The sequence below is a fragment of the Alexandromys fortis genome, unplaced genomic scaffold (genome assembly GCF_014885135.2).
Source record: "Alexandromys fortis isolate MF-2015 unplaced genomic scaffold, M_Fortis_MF-2015_v1.1 scaffold_258, whole genome shotgun sequence".
NCBI lineage: Eukaryota > Metazoa > Chordata > Mammalia > Rodentia > Cricetidae > Alexandromys > Alexandromys fortis.
In genome coordinates this window covers 1,260,435-1,281,174 of record NW_026068132.1, presented here as the reverse complement: position 1 = coordinate 1,281,174, position 20,740 = coordinate 1,260,435, and the positions used below count along the sequence as shown (strand labels likewise).

At 49.1% G+C, this 20,740-nt stretch overlaps 2 protein-coding genes across 5 annotated transcripts; both read right to left on the bottom strand.

The window, feature by feature from the left end:
* Positions 1 to 2,410: 2,410 nt before the first annotated feature.
* On the bottom strand, positions 2,411 to 9,574 carry Fitm1 (fat storage inducing transmembrane protein 1). The gene is made up of 2 exons (XM_050126189.1): positions 3,687 to 9,574; positions 2,411 to 3,339 (listed from the first exon to the last, which is right to left on the bottom strand). The coding sequence occupies exons 1-2, from the start codon at positions 3,950 to 3,952 to the stop codon at positions 2,727 to 2,729; spliced, it is 879 nt and encodes a 292-aa protein (XP_049982146.1). The 5' UTR covers positions 3,953 to 9,574; the 3' UTR covers positions 2,411 to 2,726.
* A 151-nt stretch (positions 9,575 to 9,725) lies between these two features.
* Positions 9,726 to 20,416, bottom strand: Dcaf11 (DDB1 and CUL4 associated factor 11). Of its 4 annotated transcripts, none has more exons than XM_050126184.1 (15): positions 20,285 to 20,416; positions 18,972 to 19,337; positions 17,053 to 17,180; positions 16,545 to 16,672; positions 16,228 to 16,292; positions 15,886 to 15,986; positions 15,313 to 15,459; positions 15,054 to 15,108; positions 14,669 to 14,737; positions 14,330 to 14,387; positions 14,054 to 14,239; positions 13,231 to 13,384; positions 12,672 to 12,824; positions 10,644 to 10,750; positions 9,726 to 10,551 (listed from the first exon to the last, which is right to left on the bottom strand). In XM_050126184.1, exons 2-15 carry the CDS (start codon positions 19,124 to 19,126, stop codon positions 10,417 to 10,419), a joined length of 1,641 nt encoding a protein of 546 aa, XP_049982141.1. In that variant the 5' UTR covers positions 19,127 to 19,337; positions 20,285 to 20,416; the 3' UTR covers positions 9,726 to 10,416. The 4 variants fall into 4 exon arrangements, with proteins under 4 accessions (XP_049982141.1, XP_049982140.1, XP_049982142.1 ...); XM_050126183.1 differs by lacking the exon at positions 20,285 to 20,416 and adding an exon at positions 19,830 to 19,845; XM_050126185.1 differs by lacking the exon at positions 20,285 to 20,416 and adding an exon at positions 19,437 to 19,793.
* Between the last annotated feature and the right edge of the window lie 324 nt (positions 20,417 to 20,740).

The window sequence follows — 20,740 nt, the reverse complement described above, 5'->3', positions numbered from 1 at the left end:
TTACTTGGGGGCGTTTAAATCTTCTCTGATTTGGAGCAAGACCTGGTCTCTTCTCGCCTTGTCGGAATGGTCCCCTGATTTCACCTGCATACTCCTGCTCACCAAACGACCCCGCTGAGACACTGGCACTATCCTTATCCGCACAAAACCATTGTGGCACACTCTATTACCCTATGAACCTCCCCCCCCCCCCCGACAGCTGGGAGTCAGGTCTCTATGATAAAATCCAAAACCCTTTCTTTAACAATCAGCTGTCCCCTTCAAGTTGACGGTCTGTTGCTTTCCACACTCACTCATTACACAACAAATACTATGTAGGTAGTGTTTATTCCAGGTCAAGGGCTCAGCCCTTGGGAAATCTACAACACTCTTCCCTCAATGTCCTCACTCATTTCGGATGTCAGTTTTTCAGAGAGAATTTTCCACCGTCATCTTTCAGAAAGTACCTTCCCTGCCCAGTTTATTACAAACCGTCCTGTTTCAGTACCTCCGCAGCACCTGCGACTCTGACATTAGCCATTTTTAAAAAAATATTTATTATGTATACAATATTCTGTTTGTATGTATATCTGCAGGCCAGAAGAGGGCACCAGACCTTATTACAGATGGTTGTGAGCCACGATGTGGTTGCCGGGAATTGAACTCAGGACCTTTGGAAGAGCAGGCAATGCTCTTAACGACTGAGCCATCTCTCCAGTCCTTTTTTTAAATATTTATTTATTATGTATGACATTAGCCATTTTTGTTTTTGAGAGAGGATAATATAGTGGTTTGAACAGGGTCAGGCAAGCTTTTTCTGTAAGGGGTTGGTGATGGCTACTTAGGTTTGGGAAGTGTTACCATGTCTGTAGCCGCTCAATTCTGGTACTGCAAGAGGCAAGCAGCCCATGAAATGAATTAGTGTGGGTGCGTTTCAATTAAACCTAACTTATGGACCCGAGACTTTGAGCTACATGTAATTTTCACACGTCGCTTTTTTTTCCAACTTTTTTTTTTTTTTAAATGTTGAACAAAAAGCCAGGCTTGGAGCCGGGAGGTGGTGGCACAGGTCTTTGATCCCAGCATTCTGGAAGCAGAGGCAGGTGGATCTCTAAGTTGGAGGCCAGCCTGGTCTGGTGAACAAGTCCTAGGACAGCCAGGGCTACACAGAGAAATCCTGTCTCAAAAAACAAACAAACAAAAAACAAAAATGGTGTGTGATGGGAGGTGGCTCAGTGGTTAAGAGAACTTGCTGCTCTTCCAGAGTGCTTCTGATCAATCCTCGGCAGCCACACCACAGCTCACAATTGCCTGTAACTCCAGTTCCCGAGGATCCAATGCCTTCTCTGACCTCCACGGGTATGTTCACACACACATACAGTAAAAACACCTATGCACATAAAAAAAAATCACAATAGGGGCTGGAGAGATGGCTCAGTGGTTGGGAGCATTGCCTGCTCTTCCAAAGGTCCTGAGTTCAATTCCCAGCAACCACATGGTGGCTCACAACCATCTAAAAATGAGATCTGATGCCCTCTTCTGGCCTGCAGGCAAAACACATGGAATATTGTATACATAATAAATAAATAAAATATTAAAAAAATCACAATAGGAACACTACTGAACTTATCTCCCTGGGATGTTGTGGGGGTTAAAACTGTGTGTGTATGTACATGAGAGTGCATGTACACACATGAGTCCATGGAAGCCAGAGGTGGATGGTGTCTCCCTCGCCCTCCCACGTCTCACTTATTGAAAAAAGGCTCTCATACCAAACCTGGAGCTCACTCCTAAGCTACACTAGCTGGTTAGCAAGCTCCAGGAATTTTCCTGCTTCCGCCTCTGCTGCACTGGGATGACAGATGCGTGCTGCCATACCCAGCGTTTTTTAAAAATATTTATTTATTATGTATACAATATTCTGTCTGTATGCATGTCTGCAGGCCAGAAGAAGGCACCAGACCTCTTTACAGATGGTTGTGAGCCACCATGTGGTTGCCGGGAATTGAACTCAGGACCTTTAGAAAACCAGGCGATGCCCTTAACCATTGAGCCATCTCTCCAGCCCCCCATGCCCAGCTTTTTATCTGGGCTCTGGATAACCAAACGCTGGTCCTTAGGCTTGCACAGCAAGCACTGTACCCGCCAACCATTCCCCCAGCCTCTAAATGTATTCATTTATATAAATAATATATACACTCTTAGAACAGTGCCTGATGTGCAAGCACCAGCAAGCATTTGCTACTTGTGTGTTTCTCTTTTGCTTTCTCCAGAGCTGATCTGCTTCCGAGCAGCAGAAGCCTTGTTTGTCTTGTTCACACGGCACAGAACTATGCCTGGTTTAACACACCTTTGTGAAATGAATGTGTACCATCCTTATGAGACAGAGGTAGGAAAGGTCCTGGCGTGAGCTGCCTAGAGAGGCGGGCTCCTAAGGAAATCAGGAGTCTGTGACGGAGGCAGGAAAAAAACGAAGTAACCAGGTTGGAGACCTGCATCTGCCAGTGGAAAGCTTATAAACACACCTAAGGGCAATTACCGGCCGGCCTCCGTAGAACCATCCCTTGACATCACAGCTCCAGAAAGCTGAAAGTCGAGTTCAAGAAAACACATTCAAGGTCAACGACGGTCAGGGAACGAGGAGGGGACTCAAGCGTCTATCAGACCATTCTCTTACCCCTCCCACCCTCTTAGGCCTGGCAAGAACAGGAAGAGCCAGAGCCAGGCCTGGTATGCTTTTATTTCTTTCAGTTATGTTTGCGGATTGAGCGGGGTCGGGGGAAGAGCCCATGGCCTGGGATCCCAGGAGACCAGGGCTGGTGGTACCAGCTACCATAGGTAAGGTACCAGGCAAACGTGCCTACTGCTGCACCCACCACCTTGTGGGTGTATTGATGGAAGTAGATGACAGTGCAGAGCAGCAGGAAGTTCCAGAGGCCCAGCAAAAGCACATTGAGCAGGAAAACAAGGCGCAGGGGGGCCCCCGCCGGGAGCCCGTGGGCCAGGTACTTGGCAAATACAGCGGCTTCCTCAGCCATGAGGAGGCAGCAGAAGGTGAGCAGGAAGGTGTGGGAGGAGACTGTGTAGCCTCGCCACTGGTGGCCGGCTGCCAGGCAGCTCCTGCGGTCAGGCAACTCATGCAGCAGTAGGCCCTGGGGCAGAGGCTCGAAGCAGGAACCGGTCAGGTCCTCGATGAGTAGAAAGGCCCGGCCGGCCCCCCGCCAGACAGCTGCCCCCACCACCAGTCGGCTCAGGTGCCTGGCAGTCACTGCCACGCGTCGTGTGGCCAGGAACACCACCAGCAACACAAAGCCCCCCAAGAAGGTACATGTCCAGCCCCATGCTGAATTCACAAACTTTCTGTGGGCAGAAAGAGGAAAAGCAAGTTGAGCCCCAGTCCCATCTCCCTACCTTGATCTGTGTTCCACACCCCATCACTAGTTCTCTTTCCAACCCCCACCATTTCCACATTGCCCGGCTCCTTAGAGGACCACTGGACAGTCTAGGGTCCACATTTCCTCTCAGTTCTTTACTTCCCTTGCACCCCCAGGCTCTGTTCCTCTCCTCCCTCCTCTTCTCCCCCGACCTTCTCAACCTCCTAGCCTATTTTTAGTGTTCCGACTGGCAACAGAACAGAGAGGCCTGGAGAAGGAAGCCGGGATCCTAGAGTATAGGGAGCCAGCTCCCCTGGACTCCAGTGGACTCACATGTTGAAGAAGTTGCCGTGGCTAGCGAAGATCGTCCGGGAGTTGACATGAAACTGCAGAAGGGGCCCAAAGATGACCACTGCTGCCAACCAAGCGTGGTAGAGGCGCCGTAAGCAGGGGCTGCCTAGGAGGCGCGCGGCTTGTTCACTTCCAAAATACAGTAAGGCAGAGGCCACCCAGAGCAGCGCCTTGACCAGGCACCCGAGCAGTGCTCGGACTCGGGTCCCGGCCCCCGGCCCTGCCCCCACCATCGGTCCCCGGTCCATGTTCCCTCCCCTCCCCACTAACTGCCTGCTCCGCTGGGAGGCTGAGGAGGGGCTAATACTCGTCCCCCTCGGACAAGGATAGGCAGTGACAGGTGTGGAAGACACAGGGCAGAGCCCTGCTGGCAGCTGGCAGGCAGGGAAGGGGGGCAGTGATGGGCCAGTTGGAGGGCTGACAGCATGGTCCTGGCCTTGGGTGTGTGGAAGTGTGTCCTGACACAGCCTCTGTCCTTTCCTGTTAGCTTTGAGTTCTCAGTTCCAGCCACATTCCAGTTCATGTCTCAGGACAAGGCCTGCTGCTCAGGGCTGTCCTGGTCCACACTCAGCTAGGGTCTGCTTGTCTTATTTTGGCCAGCTGAAGCCCATCTACCTTCATCTCAGCTCTATCTTTTTCCCTCCACAGGGAACCTCAGACGCCAGTGTTAAGCAGGGTTCTCTAGAGGAGCAGAGCAGATGGAATCCATCTGAATGAAAAGGGAGTTTTACTAGAGTGGCTTCCAGGCTGTGTCTGCCTCATGTCAACAATAACTGTCTCCCTCCAGAAAGGCTACCAGACAGGCAGTTCTTCAGGCCATGAGGCTGGATGGCTGGGCTGGTCTTTGGCCTGTGGGAGTCCTCGAGAAGTAAGTTCTGACACCTGGGAAAGAACGCCTCGGCATCATCAGGATAGATATACTCACCAGGGAGAGTGACGGCAAGCCGGCGAAAGGCGAAAGCTTCCTTCTTCCACGTCCTTTAACTTGGGCTGCCACCAAACGGTTGGTGGTTCGTCTAACCCCAAAGATTCAGATTTGGGGTGAATCTTCTTGCCTCAAATTAGCCAAACAAGACAAATTCCTCACAGGTGTGCCCAGCCGCTTCTGTTTTAGTTCATTCCAGATGTAGTCAAGTTGACAACCAAGATTAGCCATCATTGTAAGACTTTATCTTTCCCCCAAATGTGGGTCCTTCTCTTGGGCTCTGAGAGCAGTGAGGTGTGTACAGAGTTTGGTGTCATAGGCAGCTCATGGAAGTGGATTCACTGGGGTAGTCATAGTTATGGTGGCCCTAGCAGCTTAGCTAGGCTCCTGCTCCCACCCAGATGAAGATCTTCGAAAGGCCAGTTTGTCCCAGGATGGCTGTGCACATTGATGGTGGCAGAATACAGTGCTCAGGGCATGATCTAATGGGCTGCAGCTTGTATTCATGATGATAAGAATCAGTGGGTGAAATCTAGGTGCCTTGAGAAGGGCACTTGTATGGAATGATGGTGGCCATGGCTGGGTGATCCCCGTCCTCCAAGGTGATGGGTAAAGAGCCTAAGACAAAATTACCCAATCTGTTATCCATCAGACTTTAAAGCTGGGTGGGCGGTGGTGGTGCACGCCTTTAATGCCAGTACGCACAGGCAGGTGTATCTCTGTGAGATCGATGCTAGCCTGGTCTACAGAGTGAGTTCCAGGACAACCAGGGTTATACAGAGAAACTCTGTCTCTAAACAACAACCAAATGAACAAACCAACAAAAGAACCCCCACCCCCAAAAAAACTTGAAGTCAATTCTCTAGTAAATTACTCTGGGTCCCATGGTTGACACAAACCTGGCCTCTCAGACTGAGCCCTGGGCAGGACCTACCTATAAAGTACCTGTTACTGGGTAGCTGTTTCAAGGTGGCTTGTCACTTTCTTTCCTTATTCCGTAAAGCTGGGGCTTCAGAGCAGTGGAGGCCCACAACGCAGTGAGAGGAATAAGTGAACAAGGACACCCAGGTTGTGCGCCCCGCTGTGGTTGGGGAAAACCCACTAGCCCCCCTCTTCTTATTCATGCTACTGGGGATCAAACACAGTGCCTCAGGTATCCTAGTCAAGTACACTACCACCAAACTGTACCCCAGTATTCTAGTCAAGTACACTACCACTGAACTGTACCCCAGTATCATCCTAGCCAAGTACACTACCACTGAACTGTACCCCAGTATCCTCCTGGTCAAGTAACTACCACTGAACTGTACCCCAGTATCCTCCTAGTTAAGTACACTACCACCAAACTGTACCCAGTATCCTCCTAGTCAAGTACACTACCACTGAACTGTACCCCAGTATTCTAGTCAAGTACACTACCACCGAACTGTACCCCCAGTAGCATCCCTTCTTTTTCTCTCCTCCTTCTCCTCCTTTTTTTGGGGGCAGGGTCTCATGTATCCCAGACTGGTCTCAAACTTTCTACATAACCAAAGAGACCCTGAACTTCTGGTCCTCCTGCTTCTACCTCCTTCCTGAGGGTTGAGTGCTGGATAACAAGTATGTATCACTATGCACATTAAACAATTTTTTTTAATTACGAGAGAGAGAGAGAGAGAGAGAGAGAGAGAGAGAGAGAGAGAGAGAGAGAGAGAGAGAGAGGGAGAGAGAGAGAGAGAGAGAGAGAGAGAGAGATGTGAGGATGGGGGCATACAGAGGACAACTTTTGGGAATCAGTTCTCTCCTTCCATTGGGTTCTGGGGATCAAACTCAAGTTTTCAGGAACACACAGCAAGCCCTTTAGCTCACTGGGCCATTTGGCCAGCCCCCATACCCAGTTTAAAGGAGTACTGGAGGTGGGATCCAGAGAAACTGGGCTATGTCTCCAGCCCCTTTATTTCTTCCTGTTTCTCTTCTTTCTTAGAATCTTATCCCTAGCCCTGGCTAGCCTGAAATTGTGACAGTTCTCCTACTTTAGCCTCCCAAGTGCACCACCACACCCAGTCCAGTATGCTTTTAAGCTTTGAAGGTCTTTTGTTGGTCATTTATAACATCTTTGTAAAAAAATTTTTTTAATTTAGCTAAAAAAATTTAAATCTGGGTGTGGTGGTGCACTCTGTTAGTTCCAGCCCTCTGGAAGTAGAGGCAGGCCGATCTCCGAGTTTGAGGCCAGCCTGGCCTATATAGTGATTTTCAGGACAGCCAGGCCTACATAGAGAAACTCTGTCTCAAATAACAAATAAATAAATAAATACAATAAAAACCAGACATGGTGTCATGTTTTTGTAATTACAGCACTTGGGAATTCAAAGCAGGAGGATCAACTCAAGTTCATTCCAGCCTGATCTACTTAGTGAATTCCAGGCTAGCCTGGGCTACAGTGAGGCTGTCTCAAAAACACTAAAACAGCAAAACCCCCAAATAAAAAGATCCCCGAACATCAAAACCAACAAGAAACACTTCTAGAGAGCATAAGATGATAGTTATTTTCTTCCCTCTGGAATTAAACTTGTTATAATTATTGTTTTTTTTTTTTTGATTTTTTGAGACAGGGTTTCTCTGTAGCTTTAGAGCCTGTCCTGGCAAATAATTTATTTATTTTTACTTTATGTGTACTGTATTGTAACTCTTATTTTGTAAAAAAATTATTAAATATATATATGTATATATGTATATATATATATATAGTATTGGGCCTGCACTGTGCTTTTATGCCAGAAGAGGGCACCAGATCTCATTGCAGATGGTTGTGAGCCACTATGTGGTTGCTGGGAATTGAACTCAGGACTCTGGAAGAATGGCCTGTGCGCTTAACCTCTGAGCTATCTTTCCATCCCATACTGTAACTATTAATAGTATTATTTATATTTGTTAATAACAAGACTGTATGGTAATGTCTCGAATGATATTCTGTGGGTCTTTGAAAATACTAACAATTTTTTCTTTAGATTTGGAACCCTGGAATATAGGTTCACCGTAGGGGTAAAATGACAGAGAAGGGCTTATCCTATTTAGTTTTCAAATTTACATAGCCTAGAGTCATCTCAGAGGAAAACCTCAGTCAAGAAATCACCTAGATCAGCTTGCCTGTGGACATGACTGTGGGGGATTGTCTTGATAATTACAGCAGGAGGGGCCCAGCTCACTTGGGGCAACCATTCCCTGTACAGGTGCTCCAGTTATGGAAGGCAGCTACATAAACTAGGTAACGAGCCAGTTCTGTCCCTCCGTGGCTCCTGCCTTACTTCCTCAGTGGTGGGCTGGCTGCTCCCTGGACTGTGAGCCAAGTAACTCCCCCCTGTAAGGTACTTTTTGTTAGTGTTGTTTTAATTTATTTTATGCATGTTTTGCCTCATGTATGTTTCTGCAACACTTGTGTGCCTGGTGCCCATGGAGGCCAGGAAAAGGTGTTTGTTCTCTTAGGACTGGAGTTACAAGTGATTGTGAGCTTTGTGTGGGTGCTTAGAGAATTGAGCCCAGACAGTCTGGAAGAACAGCCTGCACTCCTAACCACTGACCCTTGGTCAGAAGTTGAGCACAATAAAAATACAGTAGGCAAAGGAGCCAAAGGACAGACAAGATAAAACAAGTTCGTTTTTTGTTGTTGTTGTTGTTTTGGTTTTTTTTTTTTTTTGGTATGGTTTTGTGTTGTTAGAGACAGGCTCTCATGCAGCCCAGGCTGCCTTCAAACTGCTCTGAGGCGAAGACCTTGACCTGTGAGCCTTCTCCTCTGCTTCCACCTCTTAAGCGCTGAGATTAGAGGCAAATGCCACCAAACCCAGTTGAATTTGGTGATGGGAATAACCCAGGGCTGCCTTCTCAGCTCTGGATAGTTTTCAATTACTTTATTTATTGTGTGGACACATACACACCAGTGTGTGTGTGTGTGTGTGCTGGTCAGAGGACAACCTTTAGGAGTTGGCTCTCTCCTATGAGTTTCAGGGATTAAACTAAGATCAACAACAGGTTTAGCGTTGTCATTGAAAGGCAAGCTGCTTTGGGGGCCAGGTGTAGTGGTATGTGTCTGCCATCTTTGCTACTCAAGCTAGAGGACTGAGAGAGCACGAGCATTCAAGACCAGCCCAACACTTCTGTGGCCGTGAAGACCACCTCTTCGGATGCACACCCAGTTTAAAAGCTGCCTCAAAGAGCAAGACGCGTGAGGAAAGACCTAGACTGCAGTGTGTGAAGAATGCCATCTCCTCCGACTGCTCTAAGACTTGTGGTTTTTTTTTTTCCTTAGAGATTTATTATGTATAGTGTTCTGCTTGTACATATGCCTGCAGGCCAGAAGAGGGCACCAGATCTCATAACAAATGGTTGTGAGCCGCCATGTGGGTGCTGGTCCTTAGGAAGAGCAGCCAGTGCTCTTAACTGCTGAGCCATTATCACTCCAGGCCCCATTTTGGGTTCCTTTATTACACTTATTTGTGTGTGTGTCTGTGGGTGCTCAGTGAGAGAAGTTTCTGAAAATCAGTTCCCTCCCACCACATGGGCTCCAGGCACGAAGCTCAGCTTTCAGTCTTGTCACTGGGCAAGCCATCTTGCTAGCCTAAGGAACTTGAGTTGTGAGTGGGCTGGCTGGCGCTGCTCAGGTTCTCTGCATGGGTACTTAGCCTACCCCCTCTGCATACTGGAACAGCTCCAGAGCAGAGGTGACACAGTATGCCTGAGCTTTAACAGAAAATGTGCGTATCGTCTGCTGCCTCCAGGTCTACAGGATGCAAACTTTCTGTGTTGGAGAGGAAAGACTTTTACAAGCCTTTATAAATGCTGTAGATTTTCAGTCACTTGAGTCATCCAAGGAAGTGTCTTCTAGAGAACAGCACACTTTCTGTAGAAACTTTTCTTTTGGTTTTCTGAGACAGGTCTCATGTAGCAGTCTAGACTCAGGCTGATTATATGGCTGAAGATAACCTTCAACTTCTGATCCTTTTGTCCTCAGTTCCAAGTACTGAGATTACAGTATGTGTCGCCACACCCATTTTAAAAACTGTTTCCTTCAAGTGAGATGACAACAGAGCTCAGATGGGAAAAGGAGAGAGTGACACACTGAGCCAGTTTCCCACAGACAGTTTATTGGGAAAACCAAAGCCAGTGAAAAGGTGAGAGGTCCTGCTTTAACCTCTCTTGTTGAAGCTGCTGCCACCAGCAATGATAGGATCCAATGGCAAGGAGGGCCATATAGAGCTTCTGGAGACTCCTACTTCTCGGACCATAGTCTCCTAACCCCAAAGTCTAATTATGAGAAAAGACTCACCCCAAGAGGGTGCCGAGGAAACAAGCTCTACCCACCCTGTCCTCCTTCAAAGATCTCAGGAAGAAAGGCCAGTATACTTAGCCCTGATTGGCCAATCTAATCCTCAGTGTGAAGACCCGGGCAAAGGGCATTGCTGATGGGTCTATTCAGACCTCAAGGATCTACACTATGAGCCAATATCTAACATTGGAACATGATTCAAAACACTCAGGACAATTGACTTGTTGGCAGAAGCTGCACCCCAGATAAAGGCTGTCCTGCCACACTCTGGCTACAGATAGAAATCCAAGCAGACTGGGTGTGAATGCGTGAGGAAACCTCTCGGCCTGGGGGTGGGGGTAGACCAGGCTCAGCTTGGGCCCAGACCCTGGGCTTGTTTCTCACCACCCAATGTCATCAGCTCCTCCTCATACTCCCCAGAAGGGGAAAGGGAGGAACAGGCAGAGAATATGTTGAGAATCCACCCTCTACAGAGCTGGAGGTCAGATCTACTGAGGGGAGGAAAAGGCCACAGAAGGGCAGGACACCGGAGTGGGAGCACTGGAACCTTTTTCAGACTCTGGCATGTCATCCTGGAAGTACTCAGCCTGGCGGTACTGCCAAAGACGCAGATTCCCATCCCACTGTGGAGCAGAAAGTGTTAAGTAGTCAGGGAGATGCCCCCTCCCAGGTCCAAAGCTCTAGACACTCCCATTCCCAACCCTTGGAGTCTCACCGAACTGCTGACAATCTTTTCCTCAAAGGGGTGCCAACTGACATCACGCACACATGCCTTGTGGTTGGTCAGCTTCTTCACAATGTGGCCGCTTAGGAGGTCATATACTGTCCAGGAAAAGCCAGACAGGGCTGCTGTAGACTTCAAACCACCCCTCAGTCTCCCAAGCAGCACCACCGACTTGCTTCTCAGGCAGCATCCCACTTTCCCATGGAAGCAAAGCCCACCTCAGAGGATGGTGCTCTATCGGCTTCCTTCTCTGGCTCCTGTCCCTACCTTGGGTTGAAGGTAGAGTGGAATGTGGATATTTCTGGGCCTTAGCTAGAATTCTAAGGACTACTGGGAGGAAAATGAGATTACGGTGGTAATTTCAACATTTGGGAAGTTAAAGCAGGATAATCAGGAGCTCAAGGCTAGCCTTAGGTACATAATTCCAAGGCTAGCCCGGATTACACTGTCCCAGTCTCAAACAAAATGAAAACTGGAAATGCACTGGCCTCCAAAACCTTTCAGCAATGCTGGGCATGGTGGTGCTTGTCTTTACCCCAGCACTGGGGAGGCAGAGGCAGGTGGATCTCTGTGAGACTGAGGCCAGCCTGGTCCACACAGTAAGATAGCCAGGGTGGTTACACAGAGAAACCCTGTCTCTTAAAATTAAACAAAAACTTTTAGCAAGATATGCAAGGTACTGCCGGTGAATTCTAGGCTGAGTTGATGTGTGCACTTGCTCCCTTGTCTGTTATCTCCGCTTTTTAAACTTTAGCCAGTGTGCAGGGTGGGGGTGTTTCCATGTTTGTGAGTGGGTACACCCATCTGTGAGTGCATGTGCACGGAGAGGCCAGGGGTCAATGATGGCTACTTTTCTCAACTATTCTCCACTTGATTTGGCTTTTCAAGTCAGGGTTTCTTTGCATAGCCTGGCTGTTCTGGATCATGCTCTGTAGATCAGGATGAGCTCAAACTCATAGAGATGCACCTGCCTCTGAGCCCCAAATGTTGGGATTAAAGATGTGCATCACCACTGCCCGGCTTCCACTGTAGTTTTTGAAAAAGCATCTTTCACTGAACTGGGAGCATGCTGATTTGGCCAATGCGATGGTTTGAAAGAAAATGGCCCCCAAAGGGAGTGTCACTATTAGGAGGTATAGACTTGATGGAAGAAGAGTGTCACTGTGGGGGTGGACTTTGAGGTCCCTTTTCCTCAAGCTTCCCTCAGTGAGGCTCCCAGTCAACTTCCTGTTGCTTACAAGATGCAGCACTGTCAGCTCCAGCACCATGTCAATGATGGACTGAGCCATTCCAATAAAATCTTTTCTTGATAAGAGTTGCCATGGTCAGGGCGTCTTCACTAAGACAACTAGAGTGGCTGGTCTGCAAGTTCCCGGATCCTCCTGTCCCCAACTTCAGGTGCTCAGAATACAGTTGCATTATGTATGGGTTCTGGGGACCTGAGCTCAGACCCTCGTGTGTGGACAGCAAGTGCTTTACTGCCTGAACCATCCCTAGCCCAGCTTCTCTCCTGTGCATTCCCCTGGTTTCGGTCCTGCACGACCTCTCTACCCTCTTCTCTCCTGTGCATTCCCCCCACTTTGGTCCTGTTATTACCCATGCTGTTTTTTATTCTGAGAGGCAGGGTCTTGATTAATAGTCCAAGCTGGCCCAGAATTCCCTATGTAGTTCAGTCTGGCCTCGAACTCCTAAGTGCTGGAATCACAGGCATGAGTTACTATGCTCAGCAACTCAGTGCTGTCTTTTTGTCATTTGTTTGCCTCTGTTGCCCTTCCACCTTTTCTGTGACCCCTTTCCTTGACTTGATGAAAAAGACAGAATTACGTTTTTGGTTATCTATATTGACTAGAATTAAAAATGCTCATGAATGCTTCCTATCTCCTTATTTAAGCCTTTTATGCTCCAACAAAATTCACTTGTGGTTGTTACTGAGGTTTTATGGTGCGCACTGTAGGTGTAGATAGAATGCCAGAGAAACACGCCTGTTCCTCTTAAGGCCTGTTCTCACAAAATCCTTACCAACTACTTTGCCAGTAGAGCAGCCACTGTAGATGAACTGCTGGCCAGTGCTGTGGGCTGGGGAGAACCGGCAGCGGATGAGAGTGTGCAGCACTCCATGGCCTCGGTAGGTCATCAAGGAGCTGTCTCCTGGGAGCTTCAGCTTCTTCCAGGCTGGAGAAGGACACACGGTTTTGGAGGTGGGCCTTGGATGAGGGAGTTTCTATAAACTGTCCTGTACCACCAGCTCTTAACAATCAACACTCAAAGGCAACTGGCTACCCAACCTAAAACTGCTGACCTTCCCCATGTGACGGAAGTCACCAACATGGCCCTGCTGATTTGACAATGTTAACGATACTAAAATATTTTTACGCTGGTTGGTTCTGTGTTCCCTCAAGCCTGGGAACCCCTCCCCCAAATAAAAAGTCTAAAAGAAAAGACTGAGGGAAGGGCTCCAGGGTTCCCAGGCAATAGACAAACCCACACCAGTCCCATTCCCGGCCACACCAGGGGCTAAGTATTCTAGCCCCCCGCCCAACATCCAATCCTCAGACCTTAGCTTCACTCTCACCCTCACCTTTCTTGGGCACCTGCTGCCACCGATAGTCCCAGTTTTGCTGTGTGGCAGCCTGGCGTGATGCTTCCATGCCTTCTCGGCTGGAAAAGCGTCTGATATCCCAAAGCTTAATGGTCTGGTCTTTGGAGTTGGAGATGAGATACCGGGCATCACCCTATGAATCCAAAGACGGACACACACATCAGAGCTTGCCAGGATTAGTGCCTGCCAGTGCAGTTCCTCTGCTCTAGCTGAGGCTAGACCTCTAAGCTGCTGAATCTGCTTTGGTCTTGACTCATCCAGATCAGCTTGCTTTTGATGTCCTGCCTCAGGTCTCCTTGTTTCCAGGTTTTTTTTTTTTTCTTTTTTTCCCCCTAGAGTACTAGCTACATCCCTCATTCTAACTTGGACTAAACTGTTTTCTACTTCCTTTTTTGATTTATCTATTATATATATATGGGTGTATTGCCTGCATGTATGTCTGTGTACCATGAGCATGCCTGATGCCTCAGGAGGTCAGAAGAGGGGGTTAGATCTCCTGGAACTGGAGTTATAGATGGTTGTGAGCTGTGGTGTGGGAGCTGGGAACTGAACCTGGGTCTTTTGGAAGAATAGCCATTGCTCTTAACCACTGAGCCATCTTTCTAGCCCCATCTTGTACTTTTCGTATAAAGTCCTTGCAGGCTGATGAGTACAGAAGAAACTCACGCTTCTCAGCTTAAACAGTTTTCCTAAATGCCAGTTCCTGCACACCCTAAGATGGAACTTTTGAGTTTCCAATCCAGTCCACTGTCACACCCTCCTGGGAACCAGAACCTTTATGCAGTCCTGTTTCCTTGCTCACCTTGCTGTCAATAAAGGTGATGCCATCCTGGTGTCCAGCCAGGGCACCCACAGGCTTGGGATCATCCTCTCTCATGGTGCGTCGATCCCACACTTTGCAGATGGCATCATCTCCCCCAGAAAACAGGATCTGGGAGCTTATGTCAGCAAACGCCACTGCATTTACGTCGTCCTCATGAGACTCAATCTAGAGGAAGCTAAGGGTCTTAGAATTTCTTTCTGGTCTTAAAATAGGTCAAAGACCAAGAGGAGGAGGTTCTTGTCTCACAAACAATACCTGAAGAGTGCGCCGGTTTTGTTCTCGGTCAAAGACATACAGGCAGCCATCATTGGCGCTGTAAGAAATGAGACAAGAGGTCCTAGAGCCAAGACTATTGTTCTGTGTGCTCGTTCACATGTGGGAGAAGCAGAAGCTTAGTTTTCAAGGAGGCTCAAGACCTGACACCTCATACAGGGAAACGGTGAGCAGGAGTGAAGCAATTTGTAAACCTTGACCGTGGAGAAGGCCAGCTGGGTTTCCGTAGCTGCTAGTATAGTTTCTGCAACAGCAGAACCTGCCTCTGGCTGAGCACTCACCTCACTAACAAGGTAGACATTTCCCACAGGGCTCACTCACCCTCCTAGTACTTCTCGTCCATCTGAGGAGACAGCAATGGAGAAGACAGCAAAGCGACGTTCTTCTGGCCTAGAGATAGTAAAGGAGGAGCTACGCTAAGGGGATGTCCTTTCACTTCTCATCAGTCTACAAAGAATATACAAGAATTATAGAGAGGAGGACACGGAGGGCCGCCAACTCAAGCTAGCATGCAGATCACCTGAGAGAACCCAAAAGCAGTCCTTTAACTAGGGCTCACAGGATGGGCAATGCTCTCAGGAAGCCACACAGAGAAATTGGCAACCAGTGCACTTTTCCATCTAGCTGGGAGCTCCTGATCGAGAGGTGCTCCTGGAAAGCCTTCCTTGGGAAGCTTCTGAGAAGTCTGACAAGAAAAAGCCAATACCTTAGGTCCAGGGCAGTGTGTGTGTCTCCTTCCCCATAGATATTGCAGATATGAACTAAGAGAAGAGAAACAAGAATTCCTTAGGATTGCGGGAAAGAGAACAGAAGTAAAACTAAGAAGGGAAAGAGCAAATGGCAAGGATGTCAGAGCACTTTGGGAGTGATTTCCCGAGGGCAAGGCAAGGCGTCCTCTCTGAGGGGCGGACCTGGAAGCTTCAGGTTCCAAGCTGGAGACACTGCAGAACCTGGTGCGTACTCACTGTAATCAGACCAGCTGGAGTACAGAAAGTGATTTCCGTCAGGAGTGAAGGCCACGTCCAAGACACTCCAGCCTACGTCCCGGGCCTTGATGCTTTTGAATTTATGGAAGCGGCCATACCGACAGTCGTACAGTCGGATTGTCTGATCTGGAGAGTTGATTTCAGGCAGAATTATGGACTGTTCTCCTTGTAGCCTTCTTCATCAGATCTCTTTTTCTTGGTGTATCTATGGTGCCCCCCCTTTTTTAAAGATTTATTTATTTTATGTATATGAGTGCTCTATATGCATGTATGCCTGCACAACAGAAGATGGGATCCAATCCCACTATAGATGGCTGTGAGCCACCATGTAGTTGCTGGGAATTGAACTCAGGACCTCTGGAAGAGCAGCCAGTGCTCTTAACCTCTCAGCCATCTCTCCAGCCCCTGGTTTGGCTTTACCAAGGGGAATCATACTCTAGGCTAAGCATCTCTAAGCCAGGTTTTGAGTTCTCTGGGTCTGAGGCTTCCTAATCCAGTTGAGAACATTCTTTGTCCTTGGTTAAGGCAGTTACTAGGACTGGGGTCTAGTACCTTGGCAAGCAGACATGAAGATTTGACCATCTTTACTGTAGATGCCACAGAACGCCTTCTGAGAGTAGGTATCAGTGAAGCTTAGATCATTGGGCAAGAAGCTAGAGAGAGGATAAGGGAAGCCCTGAGTGAGAAGACCCAGTTAGCAGAAGGGAATGGCCGCACATTCCCTGTTTATCCGTTCTGTCAGCTTTTACACGTTTCCATTTTGTTTATTCTCAAAGCTTCAACCCCCTTTAGCCTAGCCTTAATGTTTCTGAGAATCCTTTAACTTCTACCCTTCCAAGTGTAGAAGCTACGTCTGCTGGCCCTCAGAGTCTCTCCACCAAGCCCCATACTCACTGAGACATCACTCGAGACTGTTCTCCAAGGGAGAAGCTTCCCCGGTGGCAGAGGCCCCGTTCTCTCTAAATGGAAGGGATTGGGGGGAATATTGCTAGCAGAAGAGGAGGGCCACTGCAATCACAAGCCCCGCCTCCAAGGACAGTTCTCTTGCTACAGAAACAATGCCTTGCAGCACTAGGATGCAGGCTGGCTAAGACACACCAGCCCCCACAACTGAGATCTCCTTAGGAAATTCACTTCTGTTTATCTGGGGCTAGTAGAGCTTCTGGCCTCAACAGGTCTGCTGCGAGCTGACTAGAGATGGAAAAGCCTACCTGGTGTAGCATTCGCGGGAAGCTGTGCTCCTGAGCAGTTCTCCTGAGGCCTAGCCGCCCTGTGGCCAGTTCCACCCGCGTCTTGATCTCATTGTATTTCAGCTCCCCAGTGTCAGGGGTTGCATCCACTGTGAGCACCAAAAAGAGGAGTTTCATTCTAGGTCTTCCGGCCCAGAAGATAGCTAGCAAAATTGTACCCATTCAATATGGGAACAGGATTCCTTCGTTCCCTGAATTACCTTTTTTCAATTTAACCTATTAAGCTTTAGAAGACTAATTACTTTTAAAAGTAAAAGGGTCTGGTGAACATCTTCCAACATTAAGATTAGACTGTCAGTTATGCACACCTTTAATCCCAGCACTCGGGAGGCAGAGGTAGGCAATCTCTGATTTTGAGGGAAGCCTGGCTTACATTGAGAGTTCTAGAACAGCCAGGGATACAGAAAGACCCTAACTCAAAAAACAAAAAAGAAAAGAAAACAAAACAAAAGATTGTCTTTGGTCTTACCAGGTGGGTTGTATCGATCTCCAAGGCGACCATCCCAGGCACTGTCATGCTCTTCCTCTGAGTCTGAGAGGGCCTGGATGAGTTGCAAGTTTGCTGCGCCTCCTCCTTGCACCAGCCTCACTTGGCCTCTGTGGAGAGATCGCCATTATAAAGGGGGTGGGATCCCATCTCCCATCTAGCCAATGGCTATCTAGCTCTTAGCACATGTGGTTCTCATTTTGAAGTCTGAGGACGACCAGTCTTTGGCTGTTATTTTAAGTATCCAATAAGACACAATAGGGTCAGGTGATAGTAGTGTATGCCTTTAATTCCAGCACTTGGGAAGTAGAAACCGGTAGATCTCTGTGAGTTCAAGGCCAACCTAATCAACTTAGTGAGTTCCAGGGCAGCCAGGAGGCTGAGAAACCCTGTTTTGAAAAGAAAAAAAAAAAAAAAAAACCAACCCCAAAAAGTTATAATTTGTACTTTTATTATTTTTGAGACAGGGTTTCTCTATGTAACAGCCCTAGCTGTCCTGAAACTAGCACTGTAGACCAGGCTGGCCTTGAACTCACAGAGATCCAACTGCTTACCTCTGCCTCCCAAGTGCTGGGATTAAAGGCCTGCACTGCCACTACCCGTCTTCTTCTTCTTCTCAACGATTTATTTATTTATTTAGTATACGGTGTTTTGCCTGTATATATCCCTGCAGGCCAGAAGAGGACACAGATGGCTGTGAGCCATCATGTGGTTGCTGGGAATTGAACTCAGGACCTCTGGAATAGCAGCCAGTGCTCTTAACCTCTGAGCCATCTATCCAGCCCTAATGTGTACTCTTAAAAATAAAAGCATAGAATTCTAACAGTTTATGAAGACTGACCTACTAAACTGATTTCTTGCAGAGAGAAACATTATTTCCCCTCAGGTGTGGAATGACCCCCAGCTTCTACCACTGAGCTACATGGCTAGTTCAAGAGCTAATTTAGCATATCCACTTGTCCTTCTTAGTCTCTTTTCCTGCTGTGATGGAACACCCTGATGAGAGCAACTTCAGAGAGGAAAGGTTTGTGTTAGCTCACAGTTCAGGGTAGAGTCCAAAGCAGGGAAGTCAAGGCCCTGAAGCAGTGGCTACGTAGCATTGGCAGTCAGGAAGCAGAGGTGGATGCGGATGAATGATCGTGGTTAGCTAGCTTGCTTCTTTCCTACAGTCTAAGACCCACACCCTAGGAACAGTGCCACCCACGTTTAGTTTGGATCTCCGAACTTAATCACTGTAATCCCTCCTGGGCCTGCTCAGAGAGGTTAAATAATCCCTCAGAGGTGTGCCGTCTCCTGGGTGATCCCCGACCAGTCGAGGTGACAAGATAACACAGCCATTGCTGTAGGAAATACGGTAGAACACACAGAACACAACATTCCGCAGGAATACCAGGCTTAGCTTTTCCCAAGAACCAAATGCAAGCAAACAAAGCCAGGTACACACCTTTTATCAGTTCCTGGTGGTCACCCCCTTCGGGGCATTCTTTTCCTAAGAACAGGGCTAATAAGGTCGATTTAAACTTGTTCTTCAAGTAAATCCACCTGGTTTCATCTCAAATGGCAAGTGATTTAACACCCCCTTCCCAACTCTTGGCTTCTCACGTCTCTCCTTTTCTCCACATCCTCCTCCTTTTATTTTCTCAGAAAACATACTAAATTTGTGTCGTGACAGCCAAAGGGGCTGCCCTAAGAAGCCCCTCAAACACAGGATCTGAGCCTGTCGGTGATCTGCCCTAGGTGGAACCATCCCGGGTATGGGGCTGGGTAGTCTGGGTGTCCAGCAGGAACCGGTCCTGTTCAAACACGACCGTTGTCCTGGGCTAACACCATTCCCTAGCCGCTGCACCTTTCCTGCCTGGAGTTGAGATAACTTAGCAGTGCCACAGCAGAGGGTAAGTTACCTGCGGAGGAGATAGGCCAGTACCTGGGCCAGATCCACATCTTCATCCTCTTCCTCTTCTTCCTCACTCCGACGCGAGCCAGCCGCTCTTCGGGACAAGCCCTCGGAGGGCTCTAAGGACCCGGATCCTGCGCTGCTGCTGTTCCGCGATCCCATCTTCTGGTTACAGCATCCTTATGTCCTGTCCAGGGACTCCTCCTCTCACCAACTTGTGTTTGGTGAAAGTAATTTCTGCTCTAGAAATACCAGATTTCCAGAAACGGGACAGTAGCTATCTTTAGAGGGGTGCCCCCCTCCTGGAGACAGAATTCCTTCTCTTTAGCTATGACAGCTCCCGAGGTTTCGGGAATATAAACCTTCCTCAATCCTGTGAAGCAAAGAAAGCCATATGAAACCTAGGGTGCGACCCTAGCTTACTAGTGTGAGTCCAAAAGGAGGAATTTCCCATTTTCCTACCGAAACTCACCTATCAAAGTCCCCGGCCCCGGGTGGCCGAATCCCAAATAACCTCTCCGGCCGACCAATCAAAACCCCTTGCGGAAGAACGCACCTCACTAGCTTATCTCAGACAACCAACCAGAAGCATTAGAACTCAGACCTCGACGCCCCTCTGCTGACCAATCAGAGCAATTTCTTGCGAGTGCCGGTAGCAGCGACAGCCAATGAAATTAGAAGTCAGCCTAACACCCCCCCCCTCCAGTTTAGCTTCACACCCACGTGGTGCGCTGGGGGTGTGTCCAACAGGGGGAGGGAAAGCGGAGAAGCACCTCCCCCGGCGGCCGGCGGTTACCGCCCCACGCGAGACCACCCAACAGCCAAGAGCAGTCGCAGGACCCGCAAGGGCGAGGCCCTTGTTTACACCGATTACCGCTGCGCTGCCCGCTAACAGCTCAAATCGCGAGCCTCACCCGTCAGGCGTCGGGCTGCCAGGCCCGCGGGTGCTTACGTCACTCGGCGCGCCTCGCAGTTCCGCCCCCCTTCTGCCCACTGATTGGACAGCTGAGTCCGCTGATTGATAGGTGGGCTGGAGAAAGTGAGAAACCCAAGAGGGGCGTTCGTTCGTAGCGCACGGGAATTGGCCGTGGCGTGCATTAGAGTTGGCGAAATGAGACGTAACGTCCGCGAGGCGACCCCTTAAGGTTGCTTGGCCTCGAGTTTTTTAACTGCATGCCAGTCGCTTTTTTTTTTCACTCAGTACCTAGCAACCCCAGCTCAACCGTTTTTCCGCGGCTGGAGCGCCAGAGGCCTGTCCGAAAGCAGGCTTCTTCACCGGCGGGGACCCAGGCCTCCTCTCCGTGCTCTGTACCCACTTACCCGCGGCGCTCTTCTCAGACGACCCCTAGCTTCCTTTCCCGGTCTTTACAGACGCTCCCTAAGTATCGCAGCCTGCCCCGAAGCCTTTCCGGTTGCGTTAGTGCGCACGCGCCCCCTCCGGCAGAGTTTTGCAGACCTTCCCTAGGCTTTGGTCGTGCGGCGCCGCCTCCTCCGGGTCTACGAGTAACAAGGTCGCGTCCTAGGCCAAGCCGTACCTACGCGGTCTGGACGGTTCCCCAGGCCGAGGGCGGAGTGCTGGTGAAGTCGGCCTTGGCCCAGAACCAGGCCTCCGCGAGGACACTTCGGCTCCCTGCACGAGCATGTGGCCGGCCCTGTGGGGGTGTGCCCCTGGCCTCTAGGCCGGAGACCCGAACATTTTCTCCTGGACCCACACCGTGGATGATTGCACTGCCAGTGGTGCCTAGTTTCACTGCGCCTAGTTTCCTATTCCGCTAT